General features: G+C 50.0%; 1 protein-coding gene across 3 annotated transcripts in view; it reads left to right on the top strand.

Annotated features, from left to right (window-relative positions):
• Positions 1 to 26,342, top strand: part of LOC139751858 (protein Obscurin-like) — a 318,529-nt gene that overhangs the window by 104,864 nt on the left and 187,323 nt on the right. For all 3 annotated transcript variants that reach the window (XM_071667498.1, XM_071667497.1, XM_071667499.1), the window contains exon 4: positions 20,062 to 20,258. In XM_071667498.1, the coding sequence (XP_071523599.1) occupies positions 20,062 to 20,258 (197 nt within the window). The remainder of the gene's footprint in view (positions 1 to 20,061; positions 20,259 to 26,342) is intronic.

Below are 26,342 nucleotides of genomic sequence, written 5' to 3'. Positions count from 1 at the left end.
AGAGATGGACTTTCAGTATTTTGTGCGATTGTGTAAGAGAGAGAGAGAGAGAGAGAGAGAGAGAGAGAGAAAAGTATTTGTGTGGTTGTGTAAGACATGGAGATATATAGTGTGGCACAGTAGACGAAACTCCTGCCAACGATTCGCATACCACCTTCCAAAATTGGCAGATGCCAACACACACACACACACACACACACACACACACACACCATCAGTCATAGATAAGTCACCACACAACATCCTCTTCAGGTGTGAAAGGAGGGGTAAAAAAAAAAAAAAAAAAAGATGAAAAGAAAATGTTCGTCTGGCCTCTTAAGGTAAAAGAAAATGGGATGTGTGTGTGGCCTTAGAATGTAGGGCGTGAGGGACACGCTTGGGGAACGTCGACGAAATGTGGACTCTGGACGTGTGTGTGTGTGTGTACGTACCCTGCAAAGTATGGTACACAGGTAACGACAGAATGTAGGACACTCGTTTGGTCGTTAGGCCACAAAAATCTCTCTCCTTTTTCTTTTAGAAAAAGCCAAGACAACACACCTTCGTGCCCTGGTATATGTCATTTGGTTGGTTCAGAACCGTCCGTGCGCCAGCTGGAGTCCAATGGCACATATGTAGAAATAGATCATTATAATAGGGAGGGTACAGCTATGCAGCCATGTTGTGTGGAATGCTTGTATAGACGTGTGTGTCTGTGTGTGTGTGTGTGTGTGTGTGTGTGTGTGTGTGTGTATGTAATGCCTTTGGGTGTATTCATATCCAATTTTTTTTTTTGACACATCTCGCCTGTGTTTACGATTTATCTGTCTCTCTCTGTGTCGACTTGATGATGAAGGGTTGTGGGTGTTTCTGCCTGAAGAGTTACAACAACAGGATTTATAAAATAAAGAAAATGATAAACAACACAACCCCCCCCACCACCACCAGATCACAAACCCCCACCACCAGATCACAACCCCCTACAACCAGATTGGAATGTCAAGGTTAAAGCCGTGGTTGATCTCTCGCTTGTGTTGTCACATCATCTGGAGTGTGTGTTTCCTCCCAAAGTGTGGCCCCCCACCACCACACAGTCTCCTCTACACCCCCACACACTGGGCATGATTGTGGTATATAAGTGTGTATATATGTGTGTGTGTGCGTATGTGTCGCTATGTTACGGCAACACAAAGGATGGCTGACTGTGGAATGATCGCTCACGAGAACGTATGTTGCTGGAGTGTGAGGGGGGCAAAAACACTAGAAGCGGTTGGTGTAAGGGGGGCAAAAACACTAGAATGGGTTGATGTGAGGGGGACAAAAACACTAGAAGGGGTTGATGTAAGGGGGGCAAAAACACTAGAAGGGGTTGATGTGAGGGAGGGCAAAAACACTAGAAGGGGTTGATGTGAGGGAGGGCAAAAACACTAGAAGGGGTTGATGTGAGTGAGGCAAAAACACTAGAAGGGGTTGATGTGAGGGGGCAAAAACACTAGAAGGGGTTGATTTGAGGGGGCAAAAACACTAGAAGGGGTTGATGTCACGAAGTCCGTCCCAGATGGTAAAAGAAAGGGGTGAGGTTGATGACTTGTATCACGTCCAAGGTGCCATTTTGGCTGGAAGTTAAGATCCCGAATATCTGTATTAATTGTTGTTTGATACCGAATATCTGTATTGGCTGTTGGTTGAAGGCAGTGGTTGTTGGAAAGTGGTGAACTATTTTGCGAGGGGCTGTTGGGAGTGTTTTAAAAGAAAAAGGAAGACTGAAAACCCAAAGATGTAAGCTCACGTTACTCCATTATCAGTATCTCATAGTATTGGCTGGTTTGGGCTGTAATGAGGCAATCACCTATCAGAGGGTCATTATGGTCAATTTATAATCAAAAACCTTGTGAACACCTTCCTCGCCAGTTCACGATAGTTCCAAGACTATACATGCTCTCACTGCATATATATATATATATATATTCCTTCTATCTCCCCTGATGATGTGATCATTACACGAAAGTGCACTTGGGAACTTATCGTGTTTCATTCCCCCTGGGTTAAGAAAATAATATATATATATATATATATATATATATATATATATATATATATATATATATATATATGTATATTGTATCAGTATTAATTATATTAAAGTTATTCCTAGACCTTGCAATGGCGAGTTAAAGCATTCACTCGAAACGAGAGATTTTTTTTTGTGTTGGAAGTGTACGACAGGAGAAGGCTGGATGTGACGTAGTTGTAGCCTCGGCCTGTTTAGGTTATGATCATCATTATAGCCTTACGTTCACATGAGACTCATTTCTTCTTTTCTTTTTTCTTTTCATTCACTTCTGAATTAAGCTTATCCATGGTGGTAAACGAGGAATATAAAACTTGTTTAAATGTTTTGATAAACGTCGGTGTGTCTTGGGTGTGTACTGCTGTGGTTCCTTCAGTCAAGTGCCTACGTGCTTGCCCCTCCCCCACCTTCCTTCTCTCTCTCTCTCTCTCTCTCTCTCTCTCTCTCTCTCTCTCTCTCTCTCTCTCTCTCTCTCCCTAATGTCTATTATCTATATTTTCCCACCCATCGTCAACCCATCTCGAGACCCCCCACGTCCTTTGACATCAATTTGCACTCTCTCTCTCTCTCTCTCTCTCTCTCTCTCTCTCTCTCTCTCTCTCTCTCTCTCTCTCTCTCTCTCTCTCTCTCTGATATCCTTCCCGTTAACCCCCCTTGAGCGCGGCGGTGCCATCCCCCCCCCCCCCCTTTTATGGATGAAGGTCAGGCCGGCTCGCGAGTGTAAGTTAAGCTTAGGCTACGTTGACGTGGTGTTTGAAGTGTGGCAGAGAGAGAGAGAGAGAGAGAGAGAGAGAGAGAGAGAGAGAGAGAGAGAGAGAGAGAGAGGGAGAGAGAGAGAGAGAGACCCTCCCCCTGGGTCCAGAGGAACACCGTCCTTTTAAAGGATTTCATCTCGCAAGGCACCCACCTCCCGTTTTCTTTTATTTATTTATTTTTTCCTCCTTTTTAAAGAACCGCATCATTCCCCTTTAGCCTCGTCAACACGTCAACGCGTGTTCCCGCTGTCGCAAATGAGGCGATGTAGCGCCTCCCTCCCCTCCCCTTCATCTCAGGTAGTACATCTATCGTGGTCGACGACGACCTTCCTTTTCTTGCATTATTAGACATGACAGAAGTCCTGACCCCGTGTGGTGGTGGACGGGGTGTGGGGTACCAACGCTTTGGCAACCGCTTTCTGGCCATGTGGTCCACTTCAGGTTTACGCCAGAATTAAAACCTTCTCCCTCCTCGCTTCTCGCCCTCTCAACTAATTACTTTGATTAGATGCCCACTGGAAATTACCTTTATTATCATAACACAGACTCTGAACCCATTTTTTTTGCGGTGGTTCTTGTAACTTCGGGTCTGCGCTCCAATGCAGTGGCAGGGGAAGTAATGGTGTTGCCCCTCAGAGAACGAGAGTCGTCCCTCCTAGGCGAGACTTGTACTCACGAGTCTCTTGACGTCTCGCTTCAGGTTGTAACTTGACTTGCTGGCAGTCCGGTAACACCCACGGGGAGGTAAACATGTTAATGTGATTTCATGCATAACCATCGCTTGTTTATACTTGGGAAAATGTCGTCTTCACAAACCACAAATCCTCCAGGAAAGAGAGAGAGAAAAAAAAAAACGGGAAATCTAAAAGGAGAAGAAAAAAGAAAGAAATCGGGCGAGCAAGAGAGAGAGAGAGAGAGAGAGAGAGAGAGAGAGAGAGAGAGAGAGAGAGAGAGAGAGAGAGAGAGAGAGAGAGAGAGAGCAATTTCCGCCCGACAGTTCAATGTAAACATTGGGTCGAGTCGGGTGGCTGATTTCATCGGGTTTTTTTTTTTTAAGTTTTGCTTTGCTTTAAGACCTCGACTGCCAGGGCCTGTTAAGGGCCCCCCAAAACCAGCGTCAGGTTTTTTTTTTTTCTTCTTGAAACCCACCGGGAGAAACATCTCGATCGCCTTCCTCAGGGAGTTCATGATAAGGTTCTCGAGTTCACATGACACTTAACAGTGTACATGGCTATTGTCGCAACGTGAGAACTGTGATTATTTGTATGACTCGATTGTTTATATGGCTTGTAAAAGTCAGCATACGAACATTATTATTATTATTATTATTATTATTATTATTAGTAGTAGTAGTAGTATTGAAGAAGGGCGCTGAATTCCTCATGGAAAGGTAAAAAGGATGGGTATGTAGATTATATTGTGGAAGGAAGGATCGAGAGTGAATGGGAGGAGTCTAAGAGATAAAAATACATTGTCCAAAGCAAGATTCAAGAGCTAAAGTAATGAAGGGGGGGTCAAAGAGAGATTGATATTGATGAACTTTAGGGAAGAAGATGGCTTGGCAAAGGCAGCATTCAAGAGCTAAAAATAAAAAGGGGTTAAAGAGAAAAAAGGAGAGTATTGATGAATTTCAGAGACAACTAGTAAATGTAGTCATCAGCAAAATTGTTTCTAACATCACTGTGAGTCGAATTAAGTGAGGGAGGAGGGAGAAGAAGAAGAAGGAATCGAGAGACATTTAAAAATTCTGATGCGTTCTATTCTGTGGTGCATCACTTGGCCCAGGCTGAGGAAATAACGAATTCCTGCGCGTGTGTAGGTTGCCAAAGTGCCGTAATGCGCAGCGTAGCGCCACCGTCAGTGGCAGGCATTGGCCAGCGGCATCATATGCAAATGGGTATGACCTTTCGCAGGGGCCAATATTTTTAGACGATTTTTTTTTTCATTCTTTTTTTTTAATAGTTTTTTACTCAAATGTTTATTTGATGGTAGGAAGCGCTGGCCAGGGCGTGGAAACATTCTAGATTATTCAATTACAAGTGTAATTTTTTCGCTATATATATATTTTTTCCTTTCCCTAATTACCTCTCTTTCCCAGCCTCAACGGGTTATAATCTAAGTTCTCTTACTTAACTATTAACATAATTTACATTCATGTAATTAGGTCAATGTAATTTGCTTCACGAGAAGGTAATTGGAGCTCAATACAGGTCTCGTACCGTTACAAACGACCCTAGCTAGAGTGTGAGGTGTCGTATCAAGGGTCGTACTCAAAAGAATTGAAAGGACGACCATTATCACCCTCATGAGGGTCGTAAAGTCGTACTTGATGTCGTACCAACGTGGTGATGACATTCTAAATTAAGCCATTTGGATTATATTTCTCTTTGTTGTCTCTCGAAGAACTTTCTGTGGGTAGGAAATGGGGCGCTGGTGGGAGACCGGAGGCCAGTTTTAACCAGATCTCCTTCCTTCCTCAAGTTACAGAGAATCATTGAGTAAACATCTCGGGTTTCAAGGTCGAACACCGGTCGTACGACTCTCTCTCTCTCTCTCTCTCTCTCTCTCTCTCTCTCTCTCTCTCTCTCTCTCTCTCTCTCTCTCTAGCTAAGCTTGTCACCTTAACTCGATGCGACTTGGCTACGGTAAGCCGGAAGCTTGAATACTGAAGAGGAGGTTAAAAAAAAAGGAAAGAAAAAATGCTTTAGTTCTCAAACCAGATGTGGCCATTGTTGATAATTAACGGATAAACTGACCGCTCGAGGCTTATATAAAAAGACAAGAGATTAACCAATCGCAGCCGAGGAGAACGGAGATTATAACCAATCACACCCGGGGAAACTGGAGATTAACCAATCACCGCGAAGGTAAACAAAAGAGATTAACCAATAGGCTTCGCGCTCGCTCCCGCCAGAGGAGCGTCGGTCGGGTATGTATGTATCCCTCCGCGCCTCAGTGTCCACCCTGGGCGGGAGGGAGACGGTCATGTGACCATGTCTTCCTTCTTGGCAAGGGAGTTTTGCTCGGCCATTGTGGCCAGGTCCTGAGGGTATGTCAGTGTCTGGTCTTGCCAGGGAGAACCGTCAGGCCTGGCGTTTGACCGCCAAGATGTGTGGGACGCGACGCGGTCCACTTTATTAAAGTGTAAAGTGTGGTTTGGGTGTTTACTTAACATCTTCAAGACAGAGTTGTACTTCCTGGGTGTGATTGGTTTGACCTCTTGACCCCTTAAGGGACGAGGTCAAAAGGTCTTTCCATCTGATGGTGGTTCAGTTGGTCGATTTTTGTTCATGCGAAAGGTTGAGTTCTTCTGTTCTGTTCTGTTCTGTTCTGCGTGTCAGGATGTGTAGTTATTAATAACAGTTATTAATAACAAACTTGAGTTTCTGGTGTTCGAGGGTTGGTTAGATCTTGGCAACAAAGGGAAACTTTTTTTTTTCTTTTTTTATTTTTTTTTAGACTCGAGTATAGTCCATTTTACGTGTGAGGTTGCAGTCGCGAAGCCAAGGACCTCATAAAAAACCTGGAGGAATTAGGTGAAAAGTTGCAGAAGGAGAAATAGATTTAAAAAGAAAAAGAAATGAAATATATAGTTATTGGGGGAAACAGCTGATCAAAAAAAAAAAAATAGGAAATTCTTAAAAAGAAATGAAATGAAATATATAGTTATTGGGGGAAACAGCTGAACAGAAAAAAAAAGAATAGAAAATTCTGAAACTTACCAATAATAAAACAATTTAACCTCGATTTTACAATACAGGTAGGGAACCACTGCCCATTTATAAGATCCTGGTCGTTTAAAAAAAAAAGGCGATTGAGTTTTTTATTTCATTTTTTTATAGGACAAGAGAGAGAGAGAAGTTATTTTTTTTTATCAAGTCGGTATTTATAAAAGTGCTTCCATACGATCGGGATGACGCATTTAAATCGGTTTTGGAAATTATATCGGCGCTCTGTAGTGAATATTTAGATTTCATGATAATGGCGGACATTTTTTTTGCTAGAACATTGGGGCTACATGGGAATTAGGCTATTAAATAGAGTATTCCTTTATTTGTATTTATTACTTTTATAATTACATTCTATTTTTTTTCACTTTTCATTTTCATTTGCTTTGCAGCGCTTCTTTGCACACTACTAATTATACTAACATAAACAGTGATTTACGCTTCACTTATAATTTTTTTTTCATAGAAAACGACGAGATGGTGAGGAACTCATTTCTCGTTTTCTGGAAAATAGATTTTTTTTTTTTGGCTAGATCTCCTTTTGGCTTAATTTAACTGACCCTTGTTGACACGGGAGGCCTACTTCCACGACCCGTGGTTATGCTCGGTGACCTGTAAACTAAACGACCTGACCTCGTGCGCTTGACGCCCCCCCCCCCCTCCACAAGAACGACGGAACGACCAATTTGCACGACTGTTGTGGTCTTTGAGCACGACGGTACGGCCTTTGAGCACGACGGTACGGCCTTTGAGCACGACGGTACGGCCTTTGAGCACGACGGTACGGCCTTTGAGCACGACGGTACGGCCTTTGAGCACGACGGTACGGCCTTTGAGCACGACGGTACGGCCTTTGAGCACGACGGTACGGCCTTTGAGCACGACGGTACGGCCTTTGAGCACGACGGTACGGCCTTTGAGCACGACGGTACGGCCTTTGAGCACGACGGTACGGCCTTTGAGCACGACGGTACGGCCTTTGAGCACGACCGTACGACCCTTGAGCACGATGGTATGACCCTTGAGCACGATGGTATGACCCTTGAGCACGATGGTATGACCCTTGAGCACGATGGTATGACCCTTGAGCACGATGGTATGACCCTTGAGCACGATGGTATGACCCTTGAGCACGATGGTATGACCCTTGAGCACGACGGTACGGCCTTTGAGCACGACGGTACGGCCTTTGAGCACGACGGTACGGCCTTTGAGCACGACGGTACGGCCTTTGAGCACGACGGTACGGCCTTTGAGCACGACGGTACGGCCTTTGAGCACGACGGTACGGCCTTTGAGCACGACGGTACGGCCTTTGAGCACGACGGTACGGCCTTTGAGCACGACGGTACGGCCTTTGAGCACGACGGTACGGCCTTTGAGCACGACGGTACGGCCTTTGAGCACGACGGTACGGCCTTTGAGCACGACCGTACGACCCTTGAGCACGATGGTATGACCCTTGAGCACGATGGTATGACCCTTGAGCACGACGGTACGGCCTTTGAGCACGACGGTACGGCCTTTGAGCACGACGGTACGGCCTTTGAGCACGACGGTACGGCCTTTGAGCACGACGGTACGGCCTTTGAGCACGACCGTACGACCCTTGAGCACGATGGTATGACCCTTGAGCACGATGGTATGACCCTTGAGCACGATGGTATGACCCTTGAGCACGATGGTATGACCCTTGAGCACGACGGTACGGCCTTTGAGCACGACGGTACGGCCTTTGAGCACGACGGTACGGCCTTTGAGCACGACGGTGCGACCCTTGAACACGACGGTACGACCCTTGAGCACGATGGTATGACCCTTGAGCACGATGGTATGACCCTTGAGCACGATGGTATGACCCTTGAGCACGATGGTATGACCCTTGAGCACGATGGTATGACCCTTGAGCACGATGGTATGACCCTTGAGCACGATGGTATGACCCTTGAGCACGACGGTACGGCCTTTGAGCACGACGGTACGGCCTTTGAGCACGACGGTACGGCCTTTGAGCACGACGGTACGGCCTTTGAGCACGACGGTACGGCCTTTGAGCACGACGGTACGGCCTTTGAGCACGACGGTACGGCCTTTGAGCACGACGGTACGGCCTTTGAGCACGACGGTACGGCCTTTGAGCACGACGGTACGGCCTTTGAGCACGACGGTACGGCCTTTGAGCACGACGGTACGGCCTTTGAGCACGACGGTACGGCCTTTGAGCACGACGGTACGGCCTTTGAGCACGACGGTACGGCCTTTGAGCACGACGGTACGGCCTTTGAGCACGACGGTACGGCCTTTGAGCACGACGGTACGGCCTTTGAGCACGACGGTACGGCCTTTGAGCACGACGGTACGGCCTTTGAGCACGACGGTACGGCCTTTGAGCACGACGGTACGGCCTTTGAGCACGACGGTACGGCCTTTGAGCACGACGGTACGGCCCTTGAGCACGACGGTACGGCCTTTGAGCACGACGGTACGGCCTTTGAGCACGACGGTACGGCCTTTGAGCACGACGGTACGGCCTTTGAGCACGACGGTACGGCCTTTGAGCACGACGGTACGGCCTTTGAGCACGACGGTACGGCCTTTGAGCACGACGGTACGGCCTTTGAGCACGACGGTACGGCCTTTGAGCACGACGGTACGGCCTTTGAGCACGACCGTACGACCCTTGAGCACGATGGTATGACCCTTGAGCACGATGGTATGACCCTTGAGCACGACGGTACGGCCTTTGAGCACGACGGTACGGCCTTTGAGCACGACGGTGCGACCCTTGAACACGACGGTACGACCCTTGAGCACGATGGTATGACCCTTGAGCACGATGGTATGACCCTTGAGCACGATGGTATGACCCTTGAGCACGACCGTACGACCCTTGAGCACGATGGTATGACCCTTGAGCACGATGGTATGACCCTTGAGCACGATGGTATGACCCTTGAGCACGATGGTATGACCCTTGAGCACGATGGTATGACCCTTGAGCACGATGGTATGACCCTTGAGCACGACGGTACGGCCTTTGAGCACGACGGTACGGCCTTTGAGCACGACGGTACGGCCTTTGAGCACGACGGTACGGCCTTTGAGCACGACGGTACGGCCTTTGAGCACGACGGTACGGCCTTTGAGCACGACGGTACGGCCTTTGAGCACGACGGTACGGCCTTTGAGCACGACGGTACGGCCTTTGAGCACGACGGTACGGCCTTTGAGCACGACGGTACGGCCTTTGAGCACGACGGTACGGCCTTTGAGCACGACCGTACGACCCTTGAGCACGATGGTATGACCCTTGAGCACGATGGTATGACCCTTGAGCACGACGGTACGGCCTTTGAGCACGACGGTGCGACCCTTGAACACGACGGTACGACCCTTGAGCACGATGGTATGACCCTTGAGCACGATGGTATGACCCTTGAACACGACGGTACGACCCTTGAGCACGATGGTATGACCCTTGAGCACGATGGTATGACCCTTGAGCACGATGGTATGACCCTTGAGCACGACGGTACGGCCTTTGAGCACGACGGTACGGCCTTTGAGCACGACGGTACGGCCTTTGAGCACGACGGTACGGCCTTTGAGCACGACCGTACGACCCTTGAGCACGATGGTATGACCCTTGAGCACGACGGTACGGCCTTTGAGCACGACGGTACGGCCTTTGAGCACGACGGTACGGCCTTTGAGCACGACGGTGCGACCCTTGAACACGACGGTACGACCCTTGAGCACGACCGTACGACCCTTGAGCACGACGGTACGGCCTTTGAGCACGACGGTACGGCCTTTGAGCACGACGGTACGGCCTTTGAGCACGACGGTACGGCCTTTGAGCACGACGGTACGGCCTTTGAGCACGACGGTACGGCCTTTGAGCACGACGGTACGGCCTTTGAGCACGACGGTACGGCCTTTGAGCACGACGGTACGGCCTTTGAGCACGACGGTACGGCCTTTGAGCACGACGGTACGGCCTTTGAGCACGACGGTACGGCCTTTGAGCACGACGGTACGGCCTTTGAGCACGACGGTACGGCCTTTGAGCACGACGGTACGGCCTTTGAGCACGACGGTACGGCCTTTGAGCACGACGGTACGGCCTTTGAGCACGACGGTACGGCCTTTGAGCACGACGGTACGGCCTTTGAGCACGACGGTACGGCCTTTGAGCACGACGGTACGGCCTTTGAGCACGACGGTACGGCCTTTGAGCACGACGGTACGGCCTTTGAGCACGACGGTACGGCCTTTGAGCACGACGGTACGGCCTTTGAGCACGACGGTACGGCCTTTGAGCACGACGGTACGGCCTTTGAGCACGACGGTACGGCCTTTGAGCACGACGGTACGGCCTTTGAGCACGACGGTACGGCCTTTGAGCACGACGGTACGGCCTTTGAGCACGACGGTACGGCCTTTGAGCACGACGGTACGGCCTTTGAGCACGACGGTACGGCCTTTGAGCACGACGGTACGGCCTTTGAGCACGACGGTACGGCCTTTGAGCACGACGGTACGGCCTTTGAGCACGACGGTACGGCCTTTGAGCACGACGGTACGGCCTTTGAGCACGACGGTACGGCCTTTGAGCACGACGGTACGGCCTTTGAGCACGACGGTACGGCCTTTGAGCACGACGGTACGGCCTTTGAGCACGACGGTACGGCCTTTGAGCACGACGGTACGGCCTTTGAGCACGACGGTACGGCCTTTGAGCACGACGGTACGGCCTTTGAGCACGACGGTACGGCCTTTGAGCACGACGGTACGGCCTTTGAGCACGACGGTACGGCCTTTGAGCACGACGGTACGGCCTTTGAGCACGACGGTACGGCCTTTGAGCACGACGGTACGGCCTTTGAGCACGACGGTACGGCCTTTGAGCACGACGGTACGGCCTTTGAGCACGACGGTACGGCCTTTGAGCACGACGGTACGGCCTTTGAGCACGACGGTACGGCCTTTGAGCACGACGGTACGGCCTTTGAGCACGACCGTACGACCCTTGAGCACGACGGTACGGCCTTTGAGCACGACCGTACGACCCTTGAGCACGACGGTACGGCCTTTGAGCACGACGGTACGGCCTTTGAGCACGACGGTACGGCCTTTGAGCACGACGGTACGGCCTTTGAGCACGACGGTACGGCCTTTGAGCACGACGGTACGGCCTTTGAGCACGACGGTACGGCCTTTGAGCACGACGGTACGGCCTTTGAGCACGACGGTGCGACCCTTGAACACGACGGTACGACCCTTGAGCACGATGGTATGACCCTTGAGCACGATGGTATGACCCTTGAGCACGACGGTACGGCCTTTGAGCACGACGGTACGGCCTTTGAGCACGACGGTACGGCCTTTGAGCACGACGGTACGGCCTTTGAGCACGACGGTACGGCCTTTGAGCACGACGGTACGGCCTTTGAGCACGACGGTACGGCCTTTGAGCACGACGGTACGGCCTTTGAGCACGACGGTACGGCCTTTGAGCACGACGGTACGGCCTTTGAGCACGACGGTACGGCCTTTGAGCACGACGGTACGGCCTTTGAGCACGACGGTACGGCCTTTGAGCACGACCGTACGACCCTTGAGCACGACGGTACGGCCTTTGAGCACGACGGTACGGCCTTTGAGCACGACGGTGCGACCCTTGAACACGACGGTACGACCCTTGAGCACGACCGTACGACCCTTGAGCACGACCGTACGACCCTTGAGCACGATGGTATGACCCTTGAGCACGATGGTATGACCCTTGAGCACGATGGTATGACCCTTGAGCACGATGGTATGACCCTTGAGCACGACCGTACGACCCTTGAGCACGACGGTACGGCCTTTGAGCACGACGGTACGGCCTTTGAGCACGACGGTACGGCCTTTGAGCACGACGGTGCGACCCTTGAACACGACGGTACGACCCTTGAGCACGACGGTACGGCCTTTGAGCACGACGGTACGGCCTTTGAGCACGACGGTACGGCCTTTGAGCACGACGGTACGGCCTTTGAGCACGACGGTACGGCCTTTGAGCACGACGGTACGGCCTTTGAGCACGACGGTACGGCCTTTGAGCACGACGGTACGGCCTTTGAGCACGACGGTACGGCCTTTGAGCACGACGGTACGGCCTTTGAGCACGACGGTACGGCCTTTGAGCACGACGGTACGGCCTTTGAGCACGACGGTACGGCCTTTGAGCACGACGGTACGGCCTTTGAGCACGACCGTACGACCCTTGAGCACGATGGTATGACCCTTGAGCACGATGGTATGACCCTTGAGCACGATGGTATGACCCTTGAGCACGATGGTATGACCCTTGAGCACGATGGTATGACCCTTGAGCACGACGGTACGGCCTTTGAGCACGACGGTACGGCCTTTGAGCACGACGGTACGGCCTTTGAGCACGACGGTACGGCCTTTGAGCACGACGGTACGGCCTTTGAGCACGACGGTACGGCCTTTGAGCACGACGGTACGGCCTTTGAGCACGACGGTACGGCCTTTGAGCACGACCGTACGACCCTTGAGCACGATGGTATGACCCTTGAGCACGATGGTATGACCCTTGAGCACGATGGTATGACCCTTGAGCACGATGGTATGACCCTTGAGCACGATGGTATGACCCTTGAGCACGATGGTATGACCCTTGAGCACGATGGTATGACCCTTGAGCACGATGGTATGACCCTTGAGCACGATGGTATGACCCTTGAGCACGATGGTATGACCCTTGAGCACGATGGTATGACCCTTGAGCACGATGGTATGACCCTTGAGCACGACGGTACGGCCTTTGAGCACGACGGTACGGCCTTTGAGCACGACGGTACGGCCTTTGAGCACGACGGTACGGCCTTTGAGCACGACGGTACGGCCTTTGAGCACGACGGTACGGCCTTTGAGCACGACGGTACGGCCTTTGAGCACGACGGTACGGCCTTTGAGCACGACGGTACGGCCTTTGAGCACGACGGTACGGCCTTTGAGCACGACGGTACGGCCTTTGAGCACGACGGTACGGCCTTTGAGCACGACGGTACGGCCTTTGAGCACGACCGTACGACCCTTGAGCACGATGGTATGACCCTTGAGCACGATGGTATGACCCTTGAGCACGATGGTATGACCCTTGAGCACGATGGTATGACCCTTGAGCACGATGGTATGACCCTTGAGCACGATGGTATGACCCTTGAGCACGATGGTATGACCCTTGAGCACGATGGTATGACCCTTGAGCACGATGGTATGACCCTTGAGCACGATGGTATGACCCTTGAGCACGATGGTATGACCCTTGAGCACGATGGTATGACCCTTGAGCACGATGGTATGACCCTTGAGCACGATGGTATGACCCTTGAGCACGATGGTATGACCCTTGAGCACGATGGTATGACCCTTGAGCACGATGGTATGACCCTTGAGCACGATGGTATGACCCTTGAGCACGATGGTATGACCCTTGAGCACGACGGTACGGCCTTTGAGCACGACGGTACGGCCTTTGAGCACGACGGTACGGCCTTTGAGCACGACGGTACGGCCTTTGAGCACGACGGTACGGCCTTTGAGCACGACGGTACGGCCTTTGAGCACGACGGTACGGCCTTTGAGCACGACGGTACGGCCTTTGAGCACGACGGTACGGCCTTTGAGCACGACGGTACGGCCTTTGAGCACGACGGTACGGCCTTTGAGCACGACGGTACGGCCTTTGAGCACGACGGTACGGCCTTTGAGCACGACCGTACGACCCTTGAGCACGATGGTATGACCCTTGAGCACGATGGTATGACCCTTGAGCACGATGGTATGACCCTTGAGCACGACGGTACGGCCTTTGAGCACGACGGTACGGCCTTTGAGCACGACGGTACGGCCTTTGAGCACGACGGTACGGCCTTTGAGCACGACGGTACGGCCTTTGAGCACGACGGTACGGCCTTTGAGCACGACGGTACGGCCTTTGAGCACGACGGTACGGCCTTTGAGCACGACGGTGCGACCCTTGAACACGACGGTACGACCCTTGAGCACGATGGTATGACCCTTGAGCACGATGGTATGACCCTTGAGCACGATGGTATGACCCTTGAGCACGATGGTATGACCCTTGAGCACGATGGTATGACCCTTGAGCACGATGGTATGACCCTTGAGCACGATGGTATGACCCTTGAGCACGACGGTACGGCCTTTGAGCACGACGGTACGGCCTTTGAGCACGACGGTACGGCCTTTGAGCACGACGGTGCGACCCTTGAACACGACGGTACGACCCTTGAGCACGATGGTATGACCCTTGAGCACGATGGTATGACCCTTGAGCACGATGGTATGACCCTTGAGCACGACGGTACGGCCTTTGAGCACGACGGTACGGCCTTTGAGCACGACGGTACGGCCTTTGAGCACGACGGTACGGCCTTTGAGCACGACGGTACGGCCTTTGAGCACGACGGTACGGCCTTTGAGCACGACGGTACGGCCTTTGAGCACGACGGTACGGCCTTTGAGCACGACGGTACGGCCTTTGAGCACGACGGTACGGCCTTTGAGCACGACGGTACGGCCTTTGAGCACGACGGTACGGCCTTTGAGCACGACGGTACGGCCTTTGAGCACGACGGTACGGCCTTTGAGCACGACGGTACGGCCTTTGAGCACGACGGTACGGCCTTTGAGCACGACGGTGCGACCCTTGAACACGACGGTACGACCCTTGAGCACGATGGTATGACCCTTGAGCACGATGGTATGACCCTTGAGCACGACGGTACGGCCTTTGAGCACGACGGTACGGCCTTTGAGCACGACGGTACGGCCTTTGAGCACGACGGTACGGCCTTTGAGCACGACGGTACGGCCTTTGAGCACGACGGTACGGCCTTTGAGCACGACGGTACGGCCTTTGAGCACGACGGTACGGCCTTTGAGCACGACGGTACGGCCTTTGAGCACGACGGTACGGCCTTTGAGCACGACGGTACGGCCTTTGAGCACGACCGTACGACCCTTGAGCACGATGGTATGACCCTTGAGCACGATGGTATGACCCTTGAGCACGATGGTATGACCCTTGAGCACGATGGTATGACCCTTGAGCACGATGGTATGACCCTTGAGCACGATGGTATGACCCTTGAGCACGATGGTATGACCCTTGAGCACGATGGTATGACCCTTGAGCACGATGGTATGACCCTTGAGCACGATGGTATGACCCTTGAGCACGATGGTATGACCCTTGAGCACGATGGTATGACCCTTGAGCACGATGGTATGACCCTTGAGCACGATGGTATGACCCTTGAGCACGATGGTATGACCCTTGAGCACGATGGTATGACCCTTGAGCACGATGGTATGACCCTTGAGCACGATGGTATGACCCTTGAGCACGATGGTATGACCCTTGAGCACGATGGTATGACCCTTGAGCACGATGGTATGACCCTTGAGCACGATGGTATGACCCTTGAGCACGATGGTATGACCCTTGAGCACGATGGTATGACCCTTGAGCACGATGGTATGACCCTTGAGCACGATGGTATGACCCTTGAGCACGACGGTACGGCCTTTGAGCACGACCGTACGACCCTTGAGCACGATGGTATGACCCTTGAGCACGATGGTATGACCCTTGAGCACGATGGTATGACCCTTGAGCACGACGGTACGGCCTTTGAGCACGACGGTACGGCCTTTGAGCACGACGGTACGGCCTTTGAGCACGACGGTACGGCCTTTGAGCACGACCGTACGACCCTTGAGCACGATGGTATGACCCTTGAGCACGATGGTATGACCCTTGAGCACGACGGTACGGCCTTTGAGCACGACGGTACGGCCTTTGAGCACGACGGTACGGCCTTTGAGCACGACGGTACGGCCTTTGAGCACGACGGTACGGCCTTTGAGCACGACGGTACGGCCTTTGAGCACGACGGTACGGCCTTTGAGCACGACGGTACGGCCTTTGAGCACGACGGTACGGCCTTTGAGCACGACGGTACGGCCTTTGAGCACGACGGTACGGCCTTTGAGCACGACCGTACGACCCTTGAGCACGATGGTATGACCCTTGAGCACGATGGTATGACCCTTGAGCACGATGGTATGACCCTTGAGCACGATGGTATGACCCTTGAGCACGATGGTATGACCCTTGAGCACGATGGTATGACCCTTGAGCACGATGGTATGACCCTTGAGCACGATGGTATGACCCTTGAGCACGATGGTATGACCCTTGAGCACGATGGTATGACCCTTGAGCACGATGGTATGACCCTTGAGCACGATGGTATGACCCTTGAGCACGACGGTACGGCCTTTGAGCACGACGGTACGGCCTTTGAGCAAGACGGTACGACCCTTGAGCACGATGGTATGACCCTTGAGCACGACGGTACGGCCTTTGAGCACGACGGTACGACCCTTGAGCACGACGGTACGACCCTTGAGCACGACGGTACGGCCTTTGAGCACGACGGTACGGCCTTTGAGCACGACCGTACGACCCTTGAGCACGACCGTACGACCCTAAGGTATGATAGTCTGGCCTTTGACCTCATGTTAAGGGTCAGGTCAAATGCCACTCTCATTATACCCAAGGGTCGTACCGTCGTGCCCAAGGGTCATACCGTCGTGCTCAAGGATCGTACCGTCGTGCTCCAGGGTCGTACCGTCGTGCTCCAGGGTCGTACCGTCGTGCTCAAGGGTCGTACCGTCGTGCTCAAGGGTCGTACCGTCGTGCTCCAGGGTCGTACCGTCGTGCTCAAGGGTCGTGCCGTCGTGCTTATGGAGTGGAGATGTCTCCAAATAGTCAATTTATTTCTGTAATCGCTGTCATTTTCAACAAGATGTGTTCACACTGAGTTTCCCAAAACTTACAGTAAATTGAATGTAATTTGGGTTTGAAATAAGCAATTTTCCGTATAATTGAGGATCCAATTTTCCTTCTTTATTGCCTAATGTTGGTTCCGTGTCGTGTAGTCGTGTCGTCAACTCTGACCATCAACTTTCTGAGCTCCTTCTGTCGTTTTCTATCTCGGGTTCTTTGGCTTTACCTGCCGTTTTCGGACTGTCATTTCCCTCCCAACTTCCCATTTTCGAACCCTCATTTCCCTCCCCACTTCCCGTTTTCGATCAATCATTTCCCTCCCAACTTCCCATTTTCGAACCCTCATTTCCCTCCCCACTTCCCGTTTTCGATCAATCATTTCCCTCCCAACTTCCCATTTTCGAACCCTCATTTCCCTCCCCACTTCCCGTTTTCGAACAATCATTTCCCTCCCAACTTCCCATTTTCGAACCCTCATTTCCCTCCCCACTTCCCGTTTTCGATCAATCATTTCCCTCCCAACTTCCCATTTTCGAACCCTCATTTCCCTCCCAACTTCCCATTTTCGAACCCTCATTTCCCTCCCAACTTCCCATTTTCGAACCCTCATTTCCCTCCCCACTTCCCGTTTTCGATCAATCATTTCCCTCCCAACTTCCCATTTTCGAACCCTCATTTCCCTCCCCACTTCCCGTTTTCGATCAATCATTTCCCTCCCAACTTCCCATTTTCGAACCCTCATTTCCCTCCCCACTTCCCGTTTTCGATCAATCATTTCCCTCCCAACTTCCCATTTTCGAACCCTCATTTCCCTCCCAACTTCCCATTTTCGAACCCTCATTTCCCTCCCCACTTCCCGTTTTCGATCAATCATTTCCCTCCCCACTTCCCGTTTTCGATCAATCATTTCCCTCCCCACTTCCCGTTTTCGATCAATCATTTCCCTCCCCACTTCCCGTTTTCGATCAATCATTTCCCTCCCCACTTCCCGTTTTCGATCAATCATTTCCCTCCCAACTTCCCATTTTCGAACCCTCATTTCCCTCCCCACTTCCCGTTTTCGATCAATCATTTCCCTCCCAACTTCCCATTTTCGAACCCTCATTTCCCTCCCCACTTCCCGTTTTCGATCAATCATTTCCCTCCCAACTTCCCATTTTCGAACCCTCATTTCCCTCCCCACTTCCCGTTTTCGATCAATCATTTCCCTCCCAACTTCCCATTTTCGAACCCTCATTTCCCTCCCCACTTCCCGTTTTCGATCAATCATTTCCCTCCCCACTTCCCGTTTTCGATCAATCATTTCCCTCCCAACTTCCCATTTTCGAACCCTCATTTCCCTCCCAACTTCCCATTTTCGAACCCTCATTTCCCTCCCCACTTCCCGTTTTCGATCAATCATTTCCCTCCCAACTTCCCATTTTCGAACCCTCATTTCCCTCCCCACTTCCCGTTTTCGATCAATCATTTCCCTCCCAACTTCCCATTTTCGAACCCTCATTTCCCTCCCAACTTCCCATTTTCGAACCCTCATTTCCCTCCCCACTTCCCGTTTTCGATCAATCATTTCCCTCCCAACTTCCCATTTTCGAACCCTCATTTCCCTCCCCACTTCCCGTTTTCGATCAATCATTTCCCTCCCCACTTCCCGTTTTCGATCAATCATTTCCCTCCCAACTTCCCATTTTCGAACCCTCATTTCCCTCCCCACTTCCCGTTTTCGATCAATCATTTCCCTCCCAACTTCCCATTTTCGAACCCTCATTTCCCTCCCCACTTCCCGTTTTCGATCAATCATTTCCCTCCCAACTTCCCATTTTCGAACCCTCATTTCCCTCCCCACTTCCCGTTTTCGATCAATCATTTCCCTCCCAACTTCCCATTTTCGAACCCTCATTTCCCTCCCCACTTCCCGTTTTCGATCAATCATTTCCCTCCCCACTTCCCGTTTTCGATCAATCATTTCCCTCCCAACTTCCCATTTTCGAACCCTCATTTCCCTCCCCACTTCCCGTTTTCGATCAATCATTTCCCTCCCCACTTCCCGTTTTCGATCAATCATTTCCCTCCCAACTTCCCATTTTCGAACCCTCATTTCCCTCCCCACTTCCCGTTTTTGAACAGATATTTCCCTCCCACTTCCCGTTTTCGAACAATCATTTCCCCTCCAACTTCCCGTTTTCAATCAATCATTTCCCTCCCAACTTCCCATTTTCGAACCCTCATTTCCCTCCCAACTTCCCATTTTCGAACCCTCATTTCCCTCCCCACTTCCCGTTTTCGATCAATCATTTCCCTCCCCACTTCCCGTTTTCGAACAACATTTATTTCCATATATTTTACCCCTCCTCTCTCCCCCACACGCCCACACTTCTATTATCAAACATTTCTCGGTTTCTAACGTTCTTGTATCTATTTCTCCCCACCCACACTTCTATTATCAAACATTTCTCGGTTTCTAACGTTCTTTTTATCTATTTCTCCCCACCCACACTTCTATTATCAAACATTTCTCGGTTTCTAACGTTCTTGTATCTATTTCTCCCTCACCCACACTTCTATTATCAAACATTTCTCAGTTTCTAACGTTCTTGTATCTATTTCTCCCTCACCCCCGTCCACTCCACGCAGCAAGAAGAGGAACAGAAGGCTCTTACCGCAGCCCCACCAACCGCTCCCCCTTCACCACCGCCCGCCACAGCCACCATCACCACAGCCACCACAGCCACCTACGTCGTGAGGGAGGACTACACGCCAGAGGACACGGAGGGTCTCGTCGTGGTGGCTGGCCAAAAACTGAAGGTCCTCGATAAATCCAGCCCCCACAAGTGAGTGCCCCGGGGGAATACTGGGAATATTCCTTGTGAGTAGATGGGAATGGGAATATTCCCGTGCTTTGATGGGAATATTCCTTGTGAGTAGATGGGAATGGGAATATTCCCGTGCTTTGATGGGAATATTCCTTGTGATTAGATGGGATTGGGAATATTCCCGTGCTTTGATGGGAATATTCCGTGTGATTAGATGGGATTGGGAATATTCCCGTGCTTTGATGGGAATATTCCTTGTGATGAGATGGGATTGGGAATATTCCCGTGCTTTGATGGGAATATTCCGTGTGATGAGATGAGATTGGGAATATTCCCGTGCTTTGATAGGAATATTCCTTGTGATGAGATGGGATTGGGAATATTCCTTGTGATGAGATGGGATTGGGAATATTCCCGTGCTTTGATGGGAATATTCCTTGTGATTAGATGGGATTGGGAATATTCCCGTGCTTTGATGGGAATATTCCTTGTGATGAGGTGGGATTGGGAATATTCCCGTGCTTTGATGGGAATATTCCTTGTGATGAGATGGGATTGGGAATATTCCCGTGCTTTGATGGGAATATTCCGTGTGATGAGATGGGATTGGGAATATTCCCGTGCTTTGATGGGAATATTCCTTGTGACTAGATCGGATTGGGAATATTCCCGTGCTTTGATGGGAATATTCCTTGTGATGAGATGGGATTGGGAATATTCCCGTGCTTTGATGGGAATATTCCTTGTGATGAGATGGGATTGGGAATATTCCCGTGCTTTGATGGGAATATTCCTTGTGATGAGATGGGATTGGGAATATTCCCGTGCTTTGATGGGAATATTCCTTGTGATTAGATCGGATTGGGAATATTACCGTGCTTTGATGGGAATATTCCGTGTGATGAGATGGGATTGGGAATATTCCCGTGCTTTGATGGGAATATTCCGTGTGATGAGATGGGATTGGGAATATTCCCGTGCTTTGATGGGAATATTCCTTGTGATTAGATGGGATTGGGAATATTCCCGTGCTTTGATGGGAATATTCCTTGTGATTAGATGGGATTGGGAATATTCCCGTGATGATTGAGACTCAGTAATGGAAGTATTTCCCAAGATTGTGTTTCAAAATTGGTTATATTTCTTTGATAAAGGTATTTGTAATTGGTATATTCCCATGAGTTTGGATTGGAATGGGAGAAGGGATTGGGAGAGGTAGATGCTGAGGTCGAGAGGTAGATAACGAAGGGGTAGATAGGAAGACGTGGGGGATTGATGGGGGATGGGGGGGAGTGGGTGAGAATCACCCACAAGTTAACCAATTTAGCATAGATTTTAAACCTTCCTTCTGAATGTTGATTTAAGTGCTCCACATCAAGCGGCGGGAAACGGCGATCAGGTATATATATCACATGTTTACCAAATGGTGTCCTAGCTTCGTCTCTTCGATGTATATCAACTGACTGTTATATTTCTCTCTTGTGTCTCCCCTGATGATGTGATTATTGCACGAAAGTGCACTTGGGAACTTTTCGTGTTTCATTTTCCCCCGTGGACTCATAGGAATATATATATATATATATATATATATATATATATATATATATATATATATATATATATATATATATATATATATATATATATATATATATATATATATATATATCATTTACTTTTGCTCTGATTAAGTGTGTGTGTTTCAAGCTTTAATTTTCCGCTCCGTCGAAAATTAAAAAAAAAAGAAGAAAATACCTAAAAAAAAATCTGGGATGCCTAATTGCTCGAAAGAAAACGGGATTCCTGCGGAATTTAAGATTTTTCAGAATGAACCAGGTTACGAGGCAGGAACTGTTCTAATCTAATTTATTTTTCTTACCCTCCTCCACGGTATAATTTTTCAGGATTTAATGGCACGGAAAACATAGCCTGGGATAATATTCCCCCCCCCCCCCGGAGGAATAAACTTTCCATCGCTTGGATTAAAGTAAATTTGAATATTTTTTCCCCCCTCACATTTAGGATGGAGTTAAAAAAGAAAAATAAAAGAGGCGCTCCTGATATGGCAACACTCGCGGTGAGAGTTGTCAGTGGCGGTATTATTCAGGTCATTTTTTTGTTGTTGTTGTCTTTGTTAGACGATGGATTGACTTTACATGTCTCTCAGTATTTGTTAGTTGTGGAAATTGATGTTAGTTTGTTTGGATGATGGTTCTTGTTTGTCTCTGAGGAATAGAAATTGATAAATTGTTCCCACATGATCGAACCCAACGCGATGGCAACATTCCGTGTCTGGAGTTGCCGACTTGGCTATTGTGAAGATTATTTATCATTATTCACCCGTGAATCTCTGGGAGTTGTTCACGATGATAATGAATGCAATTGAAGTGCAACTATAGACCATAGAGGTAGTCAGGATCTTGGAATTCCCGTCGTTAGAAATTATAGAAAATTTTTGTAATTAAGACTATGAGTGACCAACCCCTCCCTTGCCTTTTAAGGTCATCTGTAGGATAATTCCTTACTGTATTTTGGCTCTTCTTGGGTCCTGATTACAGCGTAGAGTCTTCTGAAATGTGATGCCCTTCAAGAATTTCCTTTTTTTGATGTATAATGTCTCTAAGGGCTGGCCATTATAGTGTGTAAATGAATCTTTGTGTGTGTGTGTGTCTGTGTGTGTGTGTGTGTGTGTGTGTGTGTGTGTGTGTTTGTTATTACGTATACACGTATGTCTGATTGTCTGTGTGTTTATGTGTTTAGAATGAGTGTTACTGTATTTCTATGTAGAAGATGTTTATATGTAATTATATATGTATATGTATGATATGTGTATATATTTACTTGTTTGTTCTTGTATATATGAGATTGTGTCTGTGTATTTACATATGTATATGTATTGGTGTCTATGTCTTTCCCGGATGTGTATAACTGTCTATGTATGAAAGCACAAGTGTATTCAGACATGTATGTATGTATACGCATTTCTGTAGGTATGTATGTACGTGTGTTTCTTAGAAATATGTGTTGTTCGATTTTATGTGATGTGTATATGTATGTTATATGTATGAATTATTACCATATGTATACTAGGGTTGAATTGTCGTGTTCGCTGCCCCTAGTAACGATGGTACCCCCCATAGCAACGATGGTACCCCCTAGTAACGATGGTACCCCCCTAGCAACGATGGTACCCCCCTAGCAACGATGGTACCCCCCTAGCAACGATGGTACCCCCCATAGCAACGATGGTACCCCCCTAGTAACGATGGTACCCCCCATAGCAACGATGGTACCCCCATAGCAACGATGGTACCCCCCTAGCAACGATGGTACCCCCCTAGCAACGATGGTACCCCCCCGAGTAACGATGGTACCCCCCTAGCAACGATGGTACCCCCCTAGCAACGATGGTACCCCCCCGAGTAACGATGGTACCCCCCTAGCAACGATGGTACCCCCCTAGCAACGATGGTACCCCCCTAGCAACGATGGTACCCCCCTAGCAACGATGGTACCCCCTCCTAGCAACGATGGTACCCCCCCCGAGTAACGATGGTACCCCCATAGCAACGAATGTTACCCCCCTAGCAACGATGGTACCCCCCTAGCAACGATGGTACCCCCCTAGCAACGATGGTACCCCCCACAGTAACGATGGTACCCCCATAGCAACGAATGTTACCCCCTAGCAACGATGGTACCCCCCTAGCAACGATGGTACCCCCCTAGCAACGATGGTACCCCCCTAGCAACGATGGTACCCCCCTAGCAACGATGGTACCCCCCACAGTAACGATGGTACCCCCCTAGCAACGAATGTTACCCCCTAGCAACGATGGTACCCCCTAGCAACGATGGTACCCCCCTAGCAACGATGGTACCCCCCACAGTAACGATGGTACCCCCCTAGCAACGATGGTACCCCCCTAGCAACGATGGTACCCCCCACAGTAACGATGGTACCCCCCTAGCAACGATGGTACCCCCCTAGCAACGATGGTACCCCAGACCCCCTAGCAACGATGTACCCCCCTAGCAACGATGTACCCCCTAGCAACGATGGTACCCCCCTCGCAACGATGGTACCCCCCTAGCAACGATGGTACCCCCCTAGCAACGATGGTACCCCCCTAGCAACGATGGTACCCCCCCTAGCAACGATGTTACCCCCCTAGCAACGATGGTACCCCCCTAGCAACGATGGTACCCCCCTAGCAACGATGTACCAAACCCCCTAGCAACGATGGTACCCCCCCCTAGCAACGATGGTACCCCCCTAGCAACGATGGTACCCCCCTAGCAACGATGGTACCCCCCTAGCAACGATGTACCCCCCTAGCAACGATGGTACCCCCCTAGCAACGATGGTACCCCCCTAGCAACGATGGTACCCCCCTAGCAACGATGGTACCCCCCTAGCAACGATGGTACCCCTAGCAACGATGTACCCCAGCAACGATGTTACCCCCCTAGCAACGATGGTACCACCCTCTAGCAACGATGGTACCCCCCTAGCAACGATGGTACCCCCCCTAGCAACGATGGTACCAATTCCCCTAGCAACGATGTACCCCCCAGCAACGATGGTACCCCCCTAGCAACGATGGTACCCCCTCCTAGCAACGATGTACCCCCCTAGCAACGATGGTACCCCCCATACACGATGGTACCCCCCTAGCAAACGATGTTACCCCCTAGCAACGATGGTACCCCCCCTAGCAACAACCCGAACGATGGTACCCCCCCCTAGCAACGATGGTACCCCACACACCCCTAGCAACGATGGTACCCCCCTAGCAACGAATGTTACCCCCTAGCAACGATGGTACCCCCCTAGCAACGATGGTACCCCTACACTACCACCAGCAACGATGGTACCCCACCCCCTAGCAACGATGGTACCCCTCCTAGCAACGATGGTACCCCTCCCAGCAAGCGGATGTACCCCCCTCATAACGAGGACGACCCTCCCTCCACCCCCTCCCTCCCCCCCTCCCTCCCTCCCTCCCTCTCCCCAACACAAAATACACCACCATTCTCAGAAGCTCGCTTACCCTCCCCCCTCCCCTCTTCCTCTCCCCTCTCCCTCTCCCCTCACTCTCTCTCTCCCCTCCACGCGCGCCATATTGTATCCAGCTAAGTGTGATGAGACAACGGGTGTATTAACACCTCCCACGCCTCTCCTCTCTCTCTCTCTCTCTCTCTCTCTCTCTCTCTCTCTCTCTCTCTCTCTCTCTCTCTCTCTCTCTCTCCCTCTCTGTACAGGTGAGGTGCATAACTCCCCCTTTCCCCTTTCCCCTTCCCCCCCCCACCCTTTGCTTTCACCCACCCCTCCCCTATATATATATATATATATATATATATATATATATATATATATATATATATATATATATATATATATTCTTTTCCAACCCTGCGATTATAGTGTCTAATTAGGCTAGAACATTATAGAAAATAGATCAACCCTCTCTGTGTTCTCCAACCAGGTCATTAAAGCAGACCTCAAAAGCAAAATACAGAAAATACTTACAAAAAAAAAAAATAAAAGTAGATTACCTCTCTGTATTCTTGCCTTACTTTTACCCCCTCGCTCACTTTATTAAGTAAGTGGACGCATACTTTTAATCCCTCGTCCGGAACTTTAACCTTGATGTATGTCTTCCTGGCTATATATATATATATATATATATATATATATATATATATATATATATATATATATATACTTTCAGCTCAGAGGGTCAGGGTTTAAAGGTCAGGTCGTCTGCTAGGTCAAGGTTGGGTCTGGATTAACTCCTGTTGATTGAATGTGGTCTCATTTACATACTCTACGCCGGTGGCTTATAATACTATGGAATATATATATATATATATATATATATATATATATATATATATGATATTGGAATGGTCACAGTTGAGCGCGTGATCAAGTATATATTCGTATGAGTCCACGGGGAAATGAAACACGATAAGTTCCCAAGTGCACTGTCGTGTTATAATCATATATATATATATATATATATATATATATATATATATATATATATATATATGTGTGTGTGTGTGTGTGTGTGTATGTATGTATGTGTATCTGTA

Source organism: Panulirus ornatus, chromosome 12 (genome assembly GCF_036320965.1).
Source record: "Panulirus ornatus isolate Po-2019 chromosome 12, ASM3632096v1, whole genome shotgun sequence".
Classification (NCBI taxonomy): Eukaryota; Metazoa; Arthropoda; class Malacostraca; order Decapoda; family Palinuridae; genus Panulirus; species Panulirus ornatus.
The sequence above is the reverse complement of the archived record's forward strand: the minus strand, read 5'-3'. Positions and strand labels throughout refer to the sequence as shown.